This window comes from Mobula hypostoma, chromosome 11 (assembly GCF_963921235.1).
Source record: "Mobula hypostoma chromosome 11, sMobHyp1.1, whole genome shotgun sequence".
NCBI classification, from domain to species: domain Eukaryota; kingdom Metazoa; phylum Chordata; class Chondrichthyes; order Myliobatiformes; family Myliobatidae; genus Mobula; species Mobula hypostoma.
In genome coordinates, this window is record NC_086107.1 from 20,039,122 (window position 1) to 20,060,608 (window position 21,487).

The window sequence follows — 21,487 nt, forward strand, 5'->3', positions numbered from 1 at the left end:
TCCTAAATAAGGACCACAACTCTGACACGTCCTTTGGCCTTGGGGCATCCACCACTGCTTGAATTTTCTAAGCAAACTTGTATAATGCTTGTTTGTCATTGGTGTGGCCACAGTAAATGATGCTTAGTTTGAATAATTCACAGTTGTTGCATCATGCTCTGAGCCCATAATCTTCTAATCTTTTTGAGACTCTCTTGAGATTTTGGAGATGTTCCTTGTCATCCTTACCAGTAACAATGATTCACCCAGGTAACACTGAATGCCTGGACAGCCTGTAGCAATTGGCCCATAACTTTATACCAGAGTGCTGGTATAGATGCTACTCCAAAAATAAGCCTATTATAGCAATAAAGCCATTTGTGGGTAAGAAACTCTTTGGGCTCTTCCAACTTCATCTGCAGGGAGACCTCGGCTAAGTCTACTTTACTGAAGTGTTTCCCTCCAGAAAGATTGCGAAAGTATCCTCCATCCTGGCAGAGGGCATTGATCTACTTTCAGTACTGGTTTGATGCTGACCTTAAAGTCACCACAGGTCCTGACAGACCCATTTCTCTTGGCTTCTGGGACCACTGATGTTGTCCATTGGCCGCACTCAACCTTGGAAAGAGTTGCTTCAGCCTCCTTGTGATCCAACTCACAGGCGACTTGATCATGGATGATATAAGAAACTGGATGAGCTTTGCACGTGGCATTTTCATTGAACGCTATTGTAGCCCCCCTGGCGTTTAACAGTGTTTAACATAACAAAGAAGCATTCCTAAGTATAACATAACCCCACCTGAATTAGACACATCAGACGGGTTGGTTTGTGAAGGCCGTGTGCGGTCTAACAATTTTAGTTGCTCCTCTTGGACCCTGTTGGACATTGTTAATTTGGAGTGCTGCAAGTCCAGTTCACTGATTTATTGGCAGATGACAGGGAAGCTGTGAGGCTCTGGTCGTAGCAAGGACAAGGCCTCAAGCCCCGGTGTTGCCTGTTAACAGCCACCTAGATGAGAAGCTTTGGAGATGGTGTGCCAGGGGCAGTGTGCTGCGTGTATCCAAACTGGAATCTGAGCTGCTGCACAGTGCTTGCTTGGCAGAGACAAGCCATATTGTGTTTGCAGACTGCGGTAATATTCAGGGTCTGGGACTGTATTTTAACTGATATCTTATTTGTGCTTACTATCTTCTTTATGCTATATGAGCTTTGTGCTGTGTATAACTGTTGGTACTGTGTTTCGCACCTTGACCCTGGAGTAACTGTGTTTTGTTTGGCTGTGTTCATGGGCATTCATGTATGGTTGAGTGACAGTTAAACTTGAACTTACTGTATTGCATTTTCTGCAATTTTTGCCTTTAGACCTGCACTGCTCTGGTGTATGTGAGCCCCTGCCACAATGGTAACACAATTTCTTTGGCCAGGCAGGTTTCTATTTAGACATTGCAATTTTGTTTATGCTCCCTTTCATTCCTGACTGCAACTCCATTTCTTCTCTGCGTGCAGTTTCCATTGATAGTGATTTCAACTTCTCTCTTAAATGGGAGTTGCACTTCATTTAGAAACCATTTTTGAATGCTTTTTTGTAAGATTCCACTGAACTGACAATGCTCAGACAATCTCTTAATTTCAGCCACATACACTGAAATGGAGGCCCCTTTCATTTGATTCTGCTTGAGGCCTAAGGCATTCTGCAGTTAACAGTCATTCGATTCTAAATGTTCCTGCGTTACTTTCATAATATCAGCAAAGCTCATTTGGACTGCTTTGGTTGGAACAGTTAGACTTCAAAGCAGAATTGTATGCTCTTTCACTTAATGCAGTTAGTAAAACTGGCACTTGTTTCTCATCAGCTATTTCATTTGCTTCAAAATACTGCTTAATTTGCTCAATATACAATATTAGGTTATCTCTTATGCAATTAAGCATATCTATCTTTCTGATGTAGCCTGCTCTTTTTTAAAACTTATTATTATCACCCTGTACTCACTGTTTTTGAGCCAATGTATTCCTCAGTTTTCTGCTTTTTTTTTAAACTCAGTCGTCTTTCCCGTACTTTTACATGCGACTCGTATTGAATTGTATAAACAACAAAGAAGGCTTAATCAAACAATATATTTTCAATATTACCCAAATATTACTGAAATATTAAATACATATCACTGATTCTCTCTGCATGGGGAAAAGGGGCTGTGTGTGAGAGAGAGAGAGACATGGAGCAGTGTGTGTGTGTGTGTGTGTGTGAGAGAGAGAGAGACACCATTTACATGAGCATGCTGTCAAAGGTTGTGGTAGAGGTAAAGGGACACCATTTACATGAGCATGCTGTCAAAGGTTGTGGTAAAGGTAAAGGTTGAGGACATTTGAGAGACTCTTAGGGAGGCACTTGGATGAAAGAAAAATGGAGGATTATATGGGACGGAAAGGTTAGATTGATCTTCGAGTAAATTAAATGGTTGGCACAACATCATGGGCCAAAGGGCCTGTACTGTGCTGTACAGTTCTGTATTCTATATTTTCTGCATGATTCTCATATCCTTAGTTCCCTTGGTATTCTGAAATTTGTTGATGTCATCCTTGAATATACTCAGCAACTAAGCACTCACCACTTTGAGTTAAGAATTCATAAGACTGTCAAACATCAAGTAAAAAAAAATTGTTCTGATTGAATCCTAAATCACCATCATCACTTTGTGTCATGTCGTGTGATGTGGGCAATCATAGTCTATCCATGACCATGATTATTCTTGGCAAATTATTATACAGATGTGATTTGCCATTGCCTTCTTCTGGGCAGAGTGTTCACAAGACAGGTGAATCTAACCATTATCAATACTCTTCAGGGATTGTTTCCCTGGCGTCAGTGGTCACATAACCAGGACTTGTGATGTGCACCAGCTGCTTGTACGACCATCCACCACCTGCTCCCATGGCTTCATGTGGCCCTGATTTTGGGGGGGGGGGGGGGGAGTTGGTGGCTAAGCAGGTACTACACCTTGCCCAAGGGTGACCTGCAGGCTAGCGCTGCGAAAGCCCTACACCTCTTTTGGTAGAGACATATCTCCACCTTGCCATCCCTAATCTGAAATTGCCTTCAGATTAAGGACTCTGTGCTCATCCACGTTCTCTAGTTCTGTGTTCCTGCAGGACGAAGCAGCCAAAAAGAAATGGCATGGAGGTTCTTATTTTCTCTCTGAAGTCTTGGTTGCTCAAGCAGTAGTTGATTAAGATTAGACAGGCTCCAAAATACTTCACTCTTCTGAAAGCAAATACTGAAATCGCGGTCAATAAAGGGCCCCCAATACATTGGTGTTGGTCCTATAAAATAGATCATCCATGTGATATTTTGGCCTCTTTCGATGCTTGTTGGTAGCCCTTCCATGTTCTAATAACCCCTTGGGTTAAGCATGTTGTATCTTTCAATTATCTCCATTTTTCTTTCTAATTTGCTGGTGGATTGTTAATGTGGAAGGTCTTGAAATTTTATCAAGGAGTTGTTAGTTGGTAGCTTGCATCTGAATCTGAAGCATACAGTGAGTTAAGGTCTCCAGCCAATACAACCATTTAACTTCCTGTCCATCTTTATTTTCCAGTCTGAGATGAAGTCAGAGAAGAGACTTCTGTAAAGGTTTGAGTCATGACCTTTGATATGGAAGCACAAAGTGACTCTACAAAGTTGTGCTTCTTTCATATTGAGCTAAAGCCGTAAGCTTAGCCAATGGATTTACTGATCAAATCAGTTGCTGATATGCACTGAATGGCTACCTTATTAGGTACAGGAGTGGAACCTGCTGTAGCCTGCATCTGTAACCCAGGGTTTGATATGTTGTGCGTTCTGAAATACTCTTCTGCACACCACTGTTGTAATGCATGGTTATCTGAGTTACTGTCACCTTCCTGTTAGCTTGAACTAGTCTGGCTATTCTCTTCGGAGCTCTCTCATTAACATGCTGTTTTTACCCATGGAACTCTGGCTCACTTGATGATTTTTTGTTTTTTGCCCCATTCTCTGTAAACTCTAGAAACTTTTTTGTGTGAAAACCCTAAGCGATCAGCAGTTTCTGAGATACTCAAACCACCCCATCTGGCACCAAAAATCATTCCACAGTCAAAGTCACAAATCACATTTCTTCCGCATTCTGATGTTTGGGCTGAACAACAACTGGACCTCTTGACCACGTCTGCATAGTTTTACGTATTGAGCTGCTGCCACATGATTGGCAGAGTAGACATTTGTATTAATGAACAGGTGTATTAATGAACTGCTTTACCTAATAAAGTGGCCACTGAGTGTATAACTTATGTAAAGTTTATTTCTCAGGATGTTAGTCAGTGGCAAAGCCTGTTATTATCTATCCCAACAGTTAAGATAGCTGATTCTAATTATCAGCTCTTTCATATAATGGAGATATAATACAGTAAATACATACAGCCTTTTTCCATTGAGGTTTGGTGAGACTAGAGCTAGAGGTCATAGGTTTAGGGTGAAAAGTAAAATATTTCAGGGGAACCTGATGGGGAATTTCTTCATTGAGAGGGTGTTATGGGTATGGAACAAGCTTCCAGCAGATATATTGGATGCAGGTTTGGTTGCAACGTTTAAGAGAAGTTCAGATAGGTACATGCATGAAAGGGGTATGTCCAGATGCTGGTAGAAAAACAGGTTGGTATTGACTAGATAGGCCAAAGAGCCTGTATCTGTGCTGTGGTACTCTGTGACTCTAATTGTTCTTGTTTTTTTAAAAGTTAGTTTGTAAACTGACAATAACTTGATACCTAGAAACACAATGGCATGTATTTGTGACTGTCATGTAATAAGGCTTCCCTAAGTGCTAAGGAGAGGTGGTCATTCTTGGGCTGTTCTCTCTAGTGAGGCAGAAGCTGAGGAAAGGCCTGATCAAAACTCATAAGATTGAGAGGCATCAATAGAGTATCATTCTTCCAGGGTGAGAATGTCTAATACTACAAGGCATGTGTTTGAGTTATGAACAGTTATGTTCCAAGGTGTGCAGGTCAAGTGTTTTTGCACAGTGGTGGATGCCTGAAACATGCTCTCAGGAGTGGTAGTCATGGCAACTAATATGGAGGCACTTAAATGATTCTTAGAAAGGCACTTAAATGTGCAGAGAATGGAGGGTTATGTATGGGCAGAAGGAATTAGTTTAGTTAAGCATTTAATTAGTTCAGCACAACATTGTGGGCCAAAAGCCTTGTTCCTTCCTGTGCTGTTCTATGATACAAGATCCTTTGCAGAAACATAATCAGATTAAAAATGATATAGTAACACAGCAGAAGATTGGGACAGATTGAGAAGGTGAGGATCTTGGAAAAGTAAGTGAGGTGGAAAGGGTTTGAAAGGAAATTTCAGAGCTTGAGGCCTAGGAATCCGAAGACAGAGTTCAGGGTCAGTTAGTGGCATAGGATAAATCAAGGTGTTTGAAGATGAGGGCAAAGATCTTCAGTGCTGGTGGAGTTCAGAGAGGGGTAATTTAATTTCACTAAATTGAGAGATAAACCTACTTTGACTAATTTTATCATGTACGCAAAAGATTTTTGTGTACTTTTGTACAATTGACAAGGAAAATGTGATGTATATGGTGTAACTATTTACTTTATTCCTCTTTACAGTGACATATGCTCTGCCACTTCTCCAGTGAAATTTTATTTGTTTTATTCCCTTGCTGTGCTTGGTTGCCTGTGCCATTCATGTTAACCTCATTTTGTGACCCTGAAGGATGGCTTGCTTGATCTGGAATCTAACATTAGAATATCTCCTTGATGACTCATCAGGTACTAAGCACTACAACAGAGACTGCTTCTCTCATCTCTGGTCCTCCAAAGATGGTAAGCAGCCATTGCTCACATGTCCGTCTACCTGTGGTGTTTGTTTGCTATGCATGCTTGAGCTGGGGTTCGTGAAAATAGTGCATGTTTTTACCTTGGTCCAGGGCATGCTTGTGTTTTACCTCCTAATATAAAATCTCTCTCATTCTTTACTTATGTAAAACTGTTGTAAGAAAATTCACTCTGACCTGGAGTCTTAAATTTAATTAGGTCCTTTGTGGAATGTGGTCACTGTACTCTGATTTCATCCTGAAGTTCCTGCCATCATAAGCACCATTAGCTATCATTTCATTCTAAGAAACATGTCAGCGTAGTGGTTAGCACAGCACTTTACAGTACAGGCGACCTGGGTTCAATTCCCGTCGCTGTCTGTAAGGAGTTTGTATGTTCCCCCCGTGACTGAGTGGGTTTTCTCTGGGTGCTCCGGTTTCCGCCTGCAGTCCAAAGATGTACCAGTTGGTAGGTTAATTGGTCATTGTAAGTTGTACTGTGATTAGGCGAGGATTAAAACAAGGGATTGCTGGGCTGTAAGGGCCTATTCCACATTGTATCTCAATAAATAGATAAATAAATACACTGATAGATAGGTTCCAAGTACTCAAGGGACTGAGTTATAGGGGGTGTTGGGCAAGGCTGGACTTGATTCTTTCAAACATAGGAGATTGAGAAATGTCCTTACAGAGGTGTATAAATTAAGTTGTATTGATAGGGAGAACACACAATTGTCAGGGGAAGAGAAACTAAAAGCTAGAGAGCATTGGTTTAAAGTGAGAAGTAACTTCTTCATGGTGAGAATGGTGTGCATATGGAACGAGCTGTCAGAGGATGTTGAAGCATAAACAATAGTAACACTTTAAAAAGACATTTGGATGAGTACATGGATTGGAGGGGTTTAGGGAGATATGGGACAAATGCAGGGAAATAGGACTAAATGAGTGCATGCTACGGTTGGGATAGACAGGTTTGGACTGAAAGATCTGTTTCCACCTGTGTTACTTTGCCTCTAAATGTCAGTATGGGCTGTATAAATAAAATATCATCGGTCTCAACTGAGACCCCACTTTACAGCAAAGAACTAGACCCCAGAATTAGTCCAATTGTTCCAGTATCTGTGATCGTGAAAAATCTTCTTTAGATATGCCGCGTACGACAAAGGACAGAGCCAGCCAGATCAGTTATCCCACTGTCTATCTCTTCTCTTCTCTTCACTTGCCTGTCACCTTTCTGGTGCCCCTCCTCCTTCCCTTTCTCCCATGGTCCGTTCTACTATCAGTTTCCTTCTCCAGCCCTTTATCTTTTCCTCCTATCACCTCTCAGCTTCTCACTTCATCCTCCCTCCCTCACCCATCCACCTTTCCCCTCACCTGGCTTCAGATATCACTCCTTCCCTTCCCCCAACTCCTTATTCTGGTTTCTTCCCCGCTTCCTTTCCAGTCCCGATGAAGGGTCTCAGCCCGAAATAATGACCGTTTATTTCTCTCCATAGATGCTGCCTGTCCTGCCAAGTTCCTCCAGCAGTTTCTGTGTAGTGTTAGTTACAGGCCGCCATTCAGAGAGGTAGCCATCTACTACCACACTCTGGCTTTTTGCACTAAGCAAGTGTTAACTACCCTTAATCAGTCCCTGCCTATCCGAATACTTGCATATCGTGTTTCTTAGAATGCCTTCTAATAATTTACCCACTGCAGATGTTGGGCTCACCAGCCTATTATTTCTTGGCTTAGTTTTAGGGCCTTTCTTGAGCAACGGAACAGTATTAGCTGTTGTCTAGTCCTGCTGCACCTGTACGAAGGAAGCTGCCAGAAAAGGTGGTTGAGACAGGTAGAACAGTAACATTTTAAAAGATATTTGCATAAGTACACAGATAAAATAGGTTTGGAGAGACATGAGCCAAACGCTGGCTAAAGGAATTGGATTAAGCGGTCGCTTTGGCATGGATGAGTTGGGCCACAGGGCCTGTTTTCAAATTGTGTTACTCTGACTCTGTGACTCTACAACTGTTTCAATGCAAACTCATTATTAGCACTGCAGCAGATGTGTCAATCGATGTCATTCAAATTCAACTGCCCCTCAGGTAGTTTCCTTTGCTTCTCCCTAAAAGTTGACTAAATAAGTCCTTAGTGATGTATTTTTAACTAGTTTAAGGTGATTTATTTTCTCTGATGAATACAGAATTTGTGCTGTATAGTCAGTGCAGTATATGCATTAATGATGCTATCTGTTCTTATCTGTTCCTGGGCTGCAGGTATAACTGATGCGGCACCATTTCCTTTAACTTAATGTGCATGGCCAGTACTGAGGGAGCTTGCTTGTTCAAATTGGCTGCTATATTTTGCATTTCAGAAGTATTGATTTTTTTTTAGTAGTTTAATAACTTGGGTCCTGAAAAATTATGAATTCAGTCTTGAGCTGCAAGAGGTGAGTGATGTATGTAGCAAGTGGTGATGATCTCTAATAAGTGAGAACCTAGCTACCGACTCTTGATATTCAATTACTTCAGCATCCTCAAGTCTCCCATTATCAACACCTTGGGTTGGGGTTTGGAGAAGCAGGTGGTTTGGTGAGTTGTGGTGCGGGGGGGGCAGAGGAAGGTGAGAGGAGGTGGTGGATTGGGGAGCTGTTAAAATTCGCCATTAGCATAAAATAACCGGACTAACCACATCAATGCCATGGCCACAAGAGCAAGTCAAAAGGACGGGTATGCTGTGGCAACTTAGCAACCGAGCACTTAGAAGTTCCTTGGCATTTACAAGGCATGTCTGATATAGAATAGGATATTTTTTACCTCCCTAAGCAAAAATATCTCCAACAACACTTTAGTTTTAATTCCAACACACCCCTTTTTATTGGCACTCAATCCCCTATCCTAAAAACTTATCTTCCACTGGCACAATGTGATTGCACTATGCATTATCTACAAAGGCTATGCCTGCTTCTTTGTTGCCTATGTAGAACAGTCCATGTTCCTAGCCTTTTCCCAGTAATGCCCCCAACTCTTCCTCTGCTCCATTAATAACTGCATCGTTGCTGTTTCACACACCCTTGCCAAGCTCATCAATTTCATCAACTTTGCCTCTAACTTCCACCCTCCCCTTAAATTCACTTGGTCCATCACCCCCCCCCCAACTATTCTCAATCTATCTGTCTCCATACCTAGAGACAAGCTGAACAAACAACATATTTTATAAACCTACGAATTCCCACAATGATTTTGAATATACCTCTTTCTTTCCTGTACTGTAAAAAAAAAAGTTATTCGCTTTTCTCAGTTTCTTTGTCTCCACTGCATCTGTTCATGGGATGTGACTTTCCTTTCCAGGATATCAGAGAAATCCTCTTTCTTCAAAGAACAGGGTTTTCCTTCCTCTACTATTGATGTTGCCCTCACCCACATCTCCATTTCCTGGCTATCCGCGCTCACGCTGCCTTAACAGGGACAGAGTTCCTCTTACCTTTACCTACCACGCCGTGAGCCTCCACGTCCATCACATGGTTCTCCACAATATCTGGCATCTCCAAAGGGATCCAAATAGCAAGCATATCTTTACCAGCCCTCTTCCGCTTTCCATAGGGATCACTCCTTCCATGATTCTCTTGTCCAATCTCCCTCCTAGCATTTATCGCTCCAAATGACCAAAGTGCTGTACCTGTCCACTCACCTCCACTCAGCACCTCCTTCCAACACCTCACCTGCGAATCTGCTAGGCTTGTTTCTTGTATCCAGTCTCCTCTGCATTGGTGAGATCCATCATAAGTTGGGGGGACTACTTCGTCGATCACCTTTCCTCTACCTGCCAAAAGTGACCTTCCCCTTGGCCAAACATTTTAATTCCTATTCCCATTCCCGTTCTGACATATCGGTTCCGTCTCCTGTGCCACGACGAGGCCACACTCAGGGTGGAGGAGCAACACCTCATATTCTGTCTGGGTAGCCTCCAAGCTGATGGCATGAGTATTGATTTCTCCTTCTGGTTAAAAAATTTTCGCTCCCCCTCCCTTCTTCTATTTCCCATTCTGGCCTCTTACATCATCTCACTTACTAGTCACCCCAACTTGGGCCCCCTCCTCCTTTCCTTCCTCCTATGGTTCACTCTTTTTTCCGATCAAATTCTTTCCTCTCCAGCCATTTACCTTTCCTGCCCGTCTGGCTTCACCTATCGCCTTCCAGCTGTTCTCCTTCCCCACACCTCACTTTTACATTCTGGCATCTTCCCCCCCTTCCTTTCCAGTTCTGAGGAAGGGCCTTGGCCCGAAACATCGACTGTTTATTCATTTCCATGGACGCTGCCTGACCTGCTGAGTTCCTCCTGCATTTTGTGTGTGTTGCTTTGGATTTCCAGTATCTACACAATTTCTTCTGTTTATGATCTTCAAAGAACGCTGCAGCAAGTTGTCAAAGCTTCAATGGCCACTCCCAAAATGCATTCAAGGATCAAGACATTTTGGTTCATGGGATTACAGCAATCCACAAGCTCCCTCCACAAGCCACATGTAATCCATGGTAAAGTACAACGAAGAAGAGACATTGATATGATCAAAATCCTGTAGTTGTTCACTCCACTGAGATAGTTTCTCCATCACTGGAACGTGTACATTTCAGGAAGGAGGCCCTTGTCATTTCCTGTTGAGTATAGGCTATATATTTTGACTGAGGGCTACCAATGCCCACAATATCTAAATGAATAAGAAAGAAATATGATCTTACCTAGGACAATAGGGAAGGAGAATGTAGGAAAATGTAGCAGGGTGGAAGAAAATACATTGTCCAAATCTCGTTTTGCAAGTAAAAATTTGAATTTTTGACATCTTGAAGAGGTATGTTCTGTCCTTCGGTATTTGTTTTTATTAGCAGTCCAGTGGTTGTACACAAAAACCACTGTATGTAGAAGTTATGCGAGTGGTTAACCTATATCTTTGTAAATGGAAGCCAAATCTAGGCAACTGGGAAACTGTCGTGTGTGGTGATGTCAATTCTATGCTCTAGCACATGTGTTAGATACAAGAGATACTGCAGATGCAATGCACGCAATGCTCAGCGGGTCAGGCAGCATCAATGGATGGGAATAAGCTTCCGACGTTTTGGGCTGAGACCCTTCATCAGGACTAGATCATCCGCATTGCATGTTTTGGATATTTTGAGCTGCCGGGCATTTCATATTACACAACTTTGTTTTCTTAATAAAAGTAGCAGTTTAATTTCATTCGGTATCGTTGTTGCTCGAATGTGTAATATTTAGTGTATATCTTTTTTCGCATTATTTCTTTATGATGGGATACAATTTTCTGTTGATCATAATTCACAGACACTTATTAGGTGATGGCCTGACCAAGCCTGCAACTGAATGTTTCATTATTCTTTTGCCTCTCCATCTTCCCTTTATGTAATTCTCTATATCACACATCTTTCTGGCACTGGGGAATCTTTCTTGATGAATGCAGTTGAACTTTAAATGTCAGTCAAGGATCTAGTGCTCAACTAATAACATCTTGCTTCTGCTATCACTGTGTGGATCTGAGATTGTGTAGAATAGTAATGGGCTTTTATGTCTCAGCACACACATGCAATGCTTTTCACTTCAATTTTTACTCATTTTCGTGGTTACCCCACAGATGCAGCGAAAACATCGGCTCTTCGTGAATAAGCGCTTCATGGTACTGTATGGTAATGCACTTGTAGTGTTAAATTATAACAGCAGATTGGAGCCTGCAATTATTTGCATATACAGCAGCAGAGTATCCTCTAATGCTCAAAGATTACCAATGTTCTTGACAATGAAACTATTATGCTAATAATTTCATTTTTGGTAGAGGCTGTATCTCATTTTGTCACTTGCACCACATTACCTGATTTATCAGTAATGGTAATGGACAACACTGTTAATTCTGTCATATGTTCCAGGGGCTAAATTGATTTTGAAGACAACTAGCATAATAGACTGATATTATTGCTTTTGAATTGCTGTGTTATATGGCAGGCAATATTGGAGCTTCAGGAATGCATGAAATTTTTTCATAAATTTGTCATTTTTATATAGGACCTTTCACAGCCCAATGTTCTGATTATATAGACTTCCCTATTCTCCTTTGTCTCTTTGTAAAATTCCTTCATTGAACACCAGTACCAATTAGAGGTTACATTGCTGTGAAGCGCTATGAGGTGTGCGGTGTGTGGGAGCTTCATTTACAGTTACTGGGCCTTTTAACCATGTAACAGCAATGAATCGCCAAAATATTCCAACAGCCTCTTCTCTGACTAATGCTTGAAACTGGAGAAGTTTGCCTGAGTTTAGAGCCGTTACTCCTTGCATGTTCGATTTTACTGAACTGATTGAGGGAGATTTCCAAACTGGCCGATATGTTTTCAGTATAACGCATACGTGCTGTGTTTGGCAGGTGTGATGGTGAGTTTGTACTTGTAATGGAAGCATCCATTGTTAATTTTTACCTCATTTGAATATGGGCCAGAAAGCCGGCATGTTGATGTGGAAGTATTGCTAAATGCAGAAAGGGCAGAGTTTGAACACATACAAATGTGTTGAATAGCATGTGGCAAACGCTGCACCTGTTAACAGAATATCCCCTCGGGTCTTGGCACGCAAATACATTCTCATTCTAAAAGTGAATGGAAATTTGTAATGGTGCAGTTACTGGTGAGCATTACAGAGAGGGTTACTCTAGAGGAATTGTAGAATCAAAAATGGAGCCTGTAATAACATCTTTCTCTCTCCCAGCTGGCTCCCTACATCTGTGGCCTTTCCCCTGAGTCACATACTCGGAGCACTCTTCAAGAACTTGTATAGTGATGGAGCACTACAGCACAGAAATGGGCCCTGTAGCTCATCTAGTCTGTGCCAAAATACTATTCTACCCTTCCCATCCACGTACTTAACCAAACTTCTCATAAATGTTGAAATCGAATCCGCATCCACCAGTGGTAGTTCATTCTACCCTCTCACCATCCTTTGAGTAAAGAAGTTCCCATTCAAGTTCCATTTAAACATTTCAACTTTCACCCTTAGCCTATGACCTCTAGTTCTAGTCTCACCAATCTCAGTGGAAAAAGCCTGCTTGCATTTATCTGAACTATACCCCTCATAATTTTGTGTACTCTATCACGTCTTCTATTATTCTCCTAACCTCTTGAGAAGAAAGTCCTAACTATTCAGCCTTTCCTTATAACTCAGGTCCTCAAGTCCCGGCAACATCCTTATAAATGTTCATTGTACTCTTTTAGTCTTATTGATATCTTTCCTGCAAACAGATAGCCAGAACTACACACAGTACTCTGTATTAGGTCTCACCAAAATATCCCAACTCCTGTACTCAATATTTTGATTTATGAAGTTCTCTAGCCATTGATCGTCATGTTCTAGTCATGAATGATCATTGGAAAGTCAGGAGACACAATTCCAAAGCAAAAGGAACAAAGAATGGCTGTAACAATATGAAATTATATTAGCAAGTAGAACATAGAGCATAGAACTCTTCAGCCCACAATGCTGTGCTGACTAGTATAAACATACTCCATGATCAAGCCACAATCAGGTTGGAGGAACAACACCTTATATTCCGTCTGGGTAGCCTCCAACCTGATGGCATGAACATTGACTTCTCCAACTTCCGCTAATGCACCACCTCCGCTTCAAACCCCATCTGTTATTTATTTATTTATATACACATATTCTTTTTCTCTCTCTCCTTTTTCTCCCTCTGTCCCTCTGACTATACCCCTTGCCCATCCTCTGGGCTTTCCCCCCCTCCCCCTTTTCTTTCTCCCTGGGCCTCTTGTCCCATGATCCTCTCATATCTCCTTTGCCAATGAACTGTCCAGCTCTTGGCTCCATCCCTCCCCCTCCTGTCTTCTCCTATCATTTCGGATCTCCCCCTCCCCCTCCTACTTTCAAATCTCTTATTAGCTCTTCTTTCAGTTAGTCCTGATGAAGGGCCTTGGCCCGAAATGTCGACTGTACCTCTTCCTATAGATGCTGCCTGGCCTGCTGTGTTCACCAGCAACTTTTATGTGTGTTCCATGATCAATCTAACCCTTTCCTCCTACACAACCTATAACCCCTCGTTTCTCTTACGTCCACCTGCCCATCTAAGAGCCTTTTAAATGTCTCTATAGTATCACTGTCTACCATTATCCCTGGCAGTGCATTCTGGGTACCTACCACTGTCTGTGTAAAAAAAAAAAAATTCAAAAAGAAAACCTGCCTTTGACAATTCGCCTAGCATGAAAGTAACATGAAGGTAATACCAAAAATCTGTAAACTTGTCAGAAAAAAAGTGGAAGTATAGTTTGGGAAATAGTGGGTCAGCTTATGGTTTAGTTAAAAGGAAACTGCTTCCTAGTTGAGGCAGAGGATGTAGTCTGGTACTGTGAATACTTATGTCCTCACCAAAGAAGCTGAGGTTAGTATCTGAGGAGAAAAGAGTTGAGGCATTGGATTACACTAAAACAGTAGGAGGAGCTTAGCAAATTAGCAGCACTCAAAATTTCTAGGAAGAGGTACAGTCGATGTTTCAGGCCGAGACTCTTCGTCAGGACTAACTGAAGAAAGAGTTAGTCCTGACGAAGGGTCTCGGCCTGAAACATCGACTGTACCTCTTCCTAGAGATGCTGCCTGGCCTGCTGCATTGACCAGCAACTTTGATGTGTGTTGCTTGAATTTCCAGCATCTGCAGAATTCCTCGTGCTTGCGCACTCAAAATTTAGTGTCCACCCGTCCAAATGGATGCTTGAGAATATTTGGGATGGAAGTAGAAGCACTGTACACATATCATCTTGGGTATTGAAATAGTGCCGGAGGACTAGAGATTGCTGCTCTCCCACTTTTTATCAGTAGAAGATAAGTCTAGTATCTGGAGACCAATCCATCTAATAGAAAATCTACTCAATGCCATTGCCAGAGAAAAAGATTAATGTGTACTTGGAAAATCAAGTTAAATTTGTTGTAGCCTAGTCATATTTAATTAAGCTGATTGAGTGCTTTGAAGAAATAGCAGTTAAAGGTCATGGTCAGATAGGCATGGACTTTCAAATAAAGACATCAGTGAAGTGTCTTGTAATTTGTCTCAGGAAGAAGCAGAACGGTGGGGCGGGGGGGAGATGATTTAAAACAGAGTATACAGCAGTGTAGTTCACTAGGATTAAAATTTTATCTTGCTTTGAACATTGGACTTCGATGTTGGAGTACAACATTAAAGCTTGCAAATGATCAGAGTATGTCAATGTGGTGAGCATGATGGGAGCAGACAACAGGAAGATGTAATCTTGTGAAATAGGCTGATGTGAAGTGATTTAACATTCAAAATTGTTTATTGTCATTCTTCAGTACATGAGCGCAAAGGAGAACAAAATGTTTGTTGCTCTGGATTCAATGCAGCATAAAAACACTAAGTATAAAAACACAATAAATATAAAAAGCAATCCTTTTAAACACAATGTGCAAGTAACTTGTATGTAGATATGTATACATAGACATAACATGATCTTGGGCACTGCAGTATCTAAACATGAGATTATTCTGACAGGAAATGATAAAGTGGCAAAATGACTTTGCACTTTGAAAGGAGAAAGAAGATGAATGTTTTAAATAATGCTATTCTGAGATGGGCACAAAAAACAATTTGAGATGGTGCAGGAGATTCACCATCATAAGAGAATTTTCTGATGAGAAGCTAGATTTGTTCTCCAAGTGGGAGAAAATGTTCAGGGAAGATAAGAATGTGATATTCAAAATAAACATAGTTTTGCTTCATCTTAAGTCCATAGAGAAATAATGTTCAAATGATAACTGGATTAAACACCAGAGGTCTTTTTTCAAAGTTGCCATAACAGGAGGAAATAACATTTCTTTTATACATAATTGATAAGCTCTGGAATGTATTACCTGGGAATGTTGCAAATAGATAGCATAGGAACTTATTTTAAAAGGCATCTGGGTAGCTTGATGCAAACAACAGGAATTCTGCAGATGCTGGAAATTCAAGCAACATACATCAAAGTTGCTGGTGAACGCAGCAGGCCAAGCAGCATCTATAGGAAGAGGCGCAGTCGACGTTTCAGGCCGAGACCCTTCCTTCAGTTAGTCCTGACGAAGGGTCTCGGCCTGAAACGTCGACTGCGCCTCTTCCTATAGATGCTGCTTGGCCTGCTGCGTTCACCAGCAACTTTGATGTATGTTGCTTGGGTAGCTTGATGCATCAGTTTACAGGGTTATTAGATGAAAAGTTTGGATCATAGGATTAATTTGAATCACTGGCAAATGAACAAAAGACTAACTGACACAGGCAGGAGTGACTTTCTACTTGTACATTTCCCAGAGTTTGGAGGTGTTTCATATTCCTAGCTTCATATTTTACTCGTTTCTCATCATGGTGGAAGATGAATACATCTTTGTTTTTTGATAGCTTTAAAAGCATTTGGGAAGTTTAACTACGGAGCATTCGTACTGAGAGATCCAACCCTCTATAATCAGAAACAAGAGAAAATCTGCAGATGCTGGAAATCCAACCAACACACACAAAATACTGGAGGAACTGAGCAGGCCAGGCAGCATCTATGGAAAAGAGTACAGTTGACGTTTCGGACCGAGACCAATCAGAGCCGTGACGCTAAGGATTTTGGCCTGGGAGGGGACTCTGAAGTTGATTTATTGAGCCATCCAATGGATTAAGGGACTGATTGGTGATAACTCTGTAGTGCCATGAGATGTCTGTTACGAATAGTCCAACTTAATACCTTGATTATGTGAAGAGAGGTGGGAAGCAGGCTTTCATGCCGGTTTGAGATTTTCAGATACCCTTTTCCTCCATCATCTGAATATGTTGCTGGTGATGATGTTCCTGATGTTGTCGTATACTTTAATATGTACAGTTCAATGCAAGCGTCTTAGGCACGTACATATAGCTAGTGTGGCTAAGGGTTTTGCATAGTACTGTATTTGTCAACTGGGAGGGGAGAGTGAGTTTGTAAGTCTGATGTGAGCAAAGGATGTTGGGGGAATGGTGAGGGTGGAGCACTGCCGGAGGGGTGTGGAACAGGTGGCAGAAAAGCAGTGCCCGGGCAGGGGGTGGCACGGCTGCAGACACACCCAGCCCTGTGACACCAGGCAAGGTCATTTGATTCCAAACAGTTGGTTTATTGATCACTACAGAATGTCTTTCTGATGCTTCCTGCTCCCTCCCCTCTCCCTACCCACTTCCCACTCCTGATCCACAAAAGAGACCCATATCAGAATCAGGTTTATCATCACTCACATATGTCATGAAATTTTTGGGTTTTTTTTGCAGCACTATTTAGGCAAATAATACTTGTTGACTTAAATTGTGACACTACCATTAGACCTGATTTATTATTCATTATGAATACAAATATTGCAATTGGAACAAATATTCAAAATGTTGTATATAAAACACTCTTGGCCTTTATGGTATCATTTATGCTTTGGTCCTCTCACCATGCCTGAACTCTGAGGGGGTCAGCATAGCTGTGATAATTGAGAAATGGCCTGCTGGAAATCCACAGGTAGTAGAAAACAACAGTATAGACATTAAACTTCGTTCTCTGTCTAAGCCTCAATGACTTGGAGCTATAAGAGTTAGGTCAGCATCTTCAAAAGCTCTCATAATAGTAATTAAGTGGGTAACCATTGTGTTATTGAACAGGAAAAACAGATATTTATTTTTTTTATGCCAGTTGTTTAATTTTCATGTATCATTTTAATCTAAACTCTCATGCCGTGAAAGATTTGCAGCTGTCTTGGTCTCCAGCAATACCAAAATACATCTCTTCAGAGGGGGGAAAAAAAGATTAACTTGGCAATGTGCCATTTCTTCAGCCATATTAATCAATGCAGTATCAGAAAATCCTTATGTATCCTTAAACTCAAGAGATTCTGCAGATGCTGGAAATCCGAAGCAATACACAGAATGCTGGAGGAGCTCGAAAGGTCAGGCAGCTCCTATTGAGAGGAGTTACCATCTACCTTTTCAGGCTGAGGCCCTTGATCATGACTGGAAAGGAAGGAGGAAACCGGAATAAAGAGGTGGGGAAAGGGAAGGAGCACAAGATGGCAGGTGATTGGTGAATCCAGGTGAGAGGGGAGGTGAATGGGTGGTGTGGGGTGGTATGAAGTGTGAAGCTGGGACGTGATAGGCGAAAGACGTAAAGAAAGGAGAGTGAGGAGTTGATAGAGAGGAGTTGCAGGCAGGTGGTCACGCCGGGGCCACGGGAGGCAGACAAGTGGGTCACGGTTAGGAGGGGGAAGGGGAAGAGTCAGGTAATAGGGAGTACCCCGGTGGCTGTGCCCCTTAACAATAGGTACTCCTGTTTGAGTACTGTTGGGGGAGACAGCTTACCCGGGGGAAGCGACAGTGGCTGTGCCTCCGGCACAGAGTCTGGCCCTGTAGCTCAGAAGGGTAGGGCAAGGAAGAGGAGGGCAGTTGTGATAGGGGACTCGATAGTAAGGGGGTCAGATAGGCGATTCTGTGGACGCAGTCCAGAGACCCGGATGGTAGTCTGCCTCCCTGGTGCCAGGGTCCGAGATATTTCTGATCGTGTCCAAGATATCCTGAAGTGGGAGGGTGAGGAGCCAGAGGTCGTGGTACATATAGGTACCAATGACATAGGTAAGAAAAGGGATGAGGTCCTGAAAGGAGAATATAGGAAGCTAGAAAGGGAGTTGAGAAAAAGGACCGCAAAGGTAGTAATCTCGGGATTGCAACGAGACCTGGGTGTCATTATACACCAGTCATTGAAAGTGGGCATGCAGGTACAGCAGGCGGTGAAAAAGGCGAACGGTATGCTGGCATTTATAGCGAGAGGATTCGAGTACAGGAGCAGGGAGGTACTACTGCAGTTGTACAAGGCCTTGGTGAGACCACACCTGGAGTATTGTGTGCAGTTTTGGTCCCCTAATCTGAGGAAAGACATCTTTGCCATAGAGGGAGTACAAAGAAGGTTCACCAGATTGATTCCTGGGATGGCAGGTCTTTCATATGAAGAAAGACTGGATGAACTGGGCTTGTACTCGTTGGAATTTAGAAGATTGAGGGGGGATCTGATTGAAACGTATAAGATCCTAAAGGGATTGGACAGGCTAGATGCGGGAAGATTGTTCCCGATGTTGGGGAGGTCCAGAACGAGGGGTCACAGTTTGAGGATAGAGGGGAAGCCTTTTAGGACCGAGATTAGGAAAAACTTCTTCACACAGAGAGTGGTGAATCTGTGGAATTCTCTGCCACAGCAAACTGTTGAGGCCAGTTCATTAGCTATGTTTAAAAGGAAGTTAGATATGGCCCTTGTGGCTACAGGGGTCAGGGGGTATGGAGGGAAGGCTGGGTTCTGAGTTGGATGATCAGCCATGATCATAATAAATGGCGGTGCAGGCTCGAAGGACCGAATGGCCTACTCCTGCACCTATTTTCTATGTTTCTATGTTTCTACTGCCTGTGCAACGCGACAGTGAGAGTAGGAATGCGATGAGGTGGAGGATAAATGCATGGCTGAGGGATTGGAGCAGGGGGCAGGGATTCAAGTTTTTGGATCATTGGGACCTCTTCTGGCGCAGGTGTGACCTGTACAAAAAGGACGTGTTACACTTGAATCCTAGGGGGACCAATATCCTGGCAGGGAGATTAGCGAGGGCTACTGAGGTGACTTTAAACTAGAATGGTTGGGGGGTGGGAATCAAATTAAAGAGGCTAGGCGTGAGGAGGTTAGTTCACAACGGGGATGGGAACCAGTGCAGAGAGACAGAGGGGTGTAAAGTGAGGGTAGAAGCAAAAAGTACTAAGGAGAAGAGTAAAAGTGGCAGGCCGACAAATCCAGGGCAAGCATTAAAAAAGGGTCACTTTTCAACATAATTGTATAAGGGCTAAGAGAGTTGTAAAAGAGCGCCTGAAGGCTTTGTGTATCAATGCAAGGAGCATTCGTAATAAGATGGATGAATTGAAAGTGCAGATTGTTATTAATGATTATGATATAGTTGGGATCACAGAGACATGGCTCCAGGGTGACCAAGGATGGGAGCTCAACGTTCAGGGATATTCAATATTCAGGAGGGATAGACATGAAGGAAGGGGAGGTGGGGTGGTGTTGCTGGTTAAAGAAGAGATTAACGCAATAGAAAGGAAGAGCATAAGCCGGGAAGATGTGGAATCGATATGGGTAGAGCTGCGTAACACTAAGGGGCAGAAGACGCTGGTGGGAATTGTGTACAGGCCACCTAACAGTAGTAGTGAGGTCGGAGATGGTATTAAACAGGAAATTAGAAATGTGTGCAATAAAGGAACAGCAGTTATAATGGGTGACTTCAATCTACATGTAGATTGGGTGAACCAAATTGGTAAAGGTGCTGAGCAAGAGGTTCTCTTGGAATGTATGCGGGATGGTTTTTTGAGCCAACATGTCGAGGAACCAACTAGAGAGCAGGCTATTCTGGACTGGGTTTTGAGCAATGAGGAAGGGTTAATTAGCAATCTTGTCGTGAGAGGCCCCTTGGGTAAGAGTGACCATAATATGGTGGAATTCTTCATTAAGATGGAGAGTGACATAGTTAATTCAGAAACAAAGGTTCTGAACTTAAAGAGGGGTAACTTTGAAGGTATGAGACGTGAATTAGCTAAGATAGACTGGCAAATGACACTTAAAGGATTGACGGTGGATATGCAATGGCAAACATTTGAAGGTTGCATGGATGAACTACAACAATTGTTCATCCCAGTTGGGCAAAAGAATAAATCAAGGAAGGTAGTGCATCCGTGGCTGACAAGAGAAATTAGGGATAGTATCAATTCCAAAGAAGAAGCATACAAATTAGCCAGAGAAAGTGGCTCACCTGAGGACTGGGAGAAATTCAGAGTTCAGCAGAGGAGGACAAAGGGCTTAATTAGGAAGGGGAAAAAAGATTATGAGAGAAAACTGGCAGGGAACATAAAAACTGACTGTAAAAGCTTTTATAGGTATGTAAAAAGGAAAAGACAGGTGAAGACAAATGTAGGTCCCCTACAGACAGAAACAGGTGAATTGATTATGGGGAGCAAGGACATAGCAGACCAATTGAATAATTACTTTGGTTCTGTCTTCACTAAGGAGGACATAAATAATCTTCCAGAAATAGTAGGGAACAGAGGGTCCAGTGAGATGGAGGAACTGAGCGAAATACTTGTTAGTAGGGAAGTGGTGTTAGGTAAATTGAAGGGATTGAAGGCAGATAAATCCCCAGGGCCAGATGGTCTGCATCCTAGAGTGCTTAAGGAAGTAGGCCAAGAAATAGTGGATGCATTAGTGATAATTTTTCAAAACTCGTTAGATTCTGGACTAGTTCCTGAGGATTGGAGGGTGGCTAATGTAACCCCACTTTTTAAAAAAGGAGGGAGAGAGAAACCGGGGAATTATAGACCGGTTAGCCTAACGTCGGTGGTGGGGAAACTGCTGGAGTCAGTTATCAAAGATGTGATAACAGCACATTTGGAAAGCGGTGAAATCATCGGACAAAGTCAACATGGATTTGTGAAAGGAAAATCATGTCTGACGAATCTCATTGAATTTTTTGAGGATGTAACTAGTAGAGTGGATAGGGGAGAACCAGTGGATGTGGTATATTTGGATTTTCAAAAGACTTTTGACAAGCTCCCACACAGGAGATTAGTGTGCAA

The 21,487-nt window shown here is 42.3% G+C and overlaps 1 protein-coding gene across 9 annotated transcripts in view; it reads left to right on the forward strand.

The window, feature by feature from the left end:
- ano5a (anoctamin 5a) overlaps positions 1–21,487 on the forward strand; it is a 270,568-nt gene that overhangs the window by 122,872 nt on the left and 126,209 nt on the right. For 3 of the 9 annotated variants that reach the window (XM_063061746.1, XM_063061740.1, XM_063061741.1), the window contains 2 exons: positions 5,771–5,824; positions 11,435–11,476. The exons of 3 other annotated variants lie outside the window; for them this stretch is intronic. In XM_063061746.1, coding sequence (XP_062917816.1) covers positions 5,771–5,824; positions 11,435–11,476 — 96 coding nt within the window. The remainder of the gene's footprint in view (positions 1–5,770; positions 5,825–11,434; positions 11,477–21,487) is intronic. 3 more of the 9 variants (XM_063061747.1, XM_063061742.1, XM_063061743.1) reach the window with 1 other exon arrangement.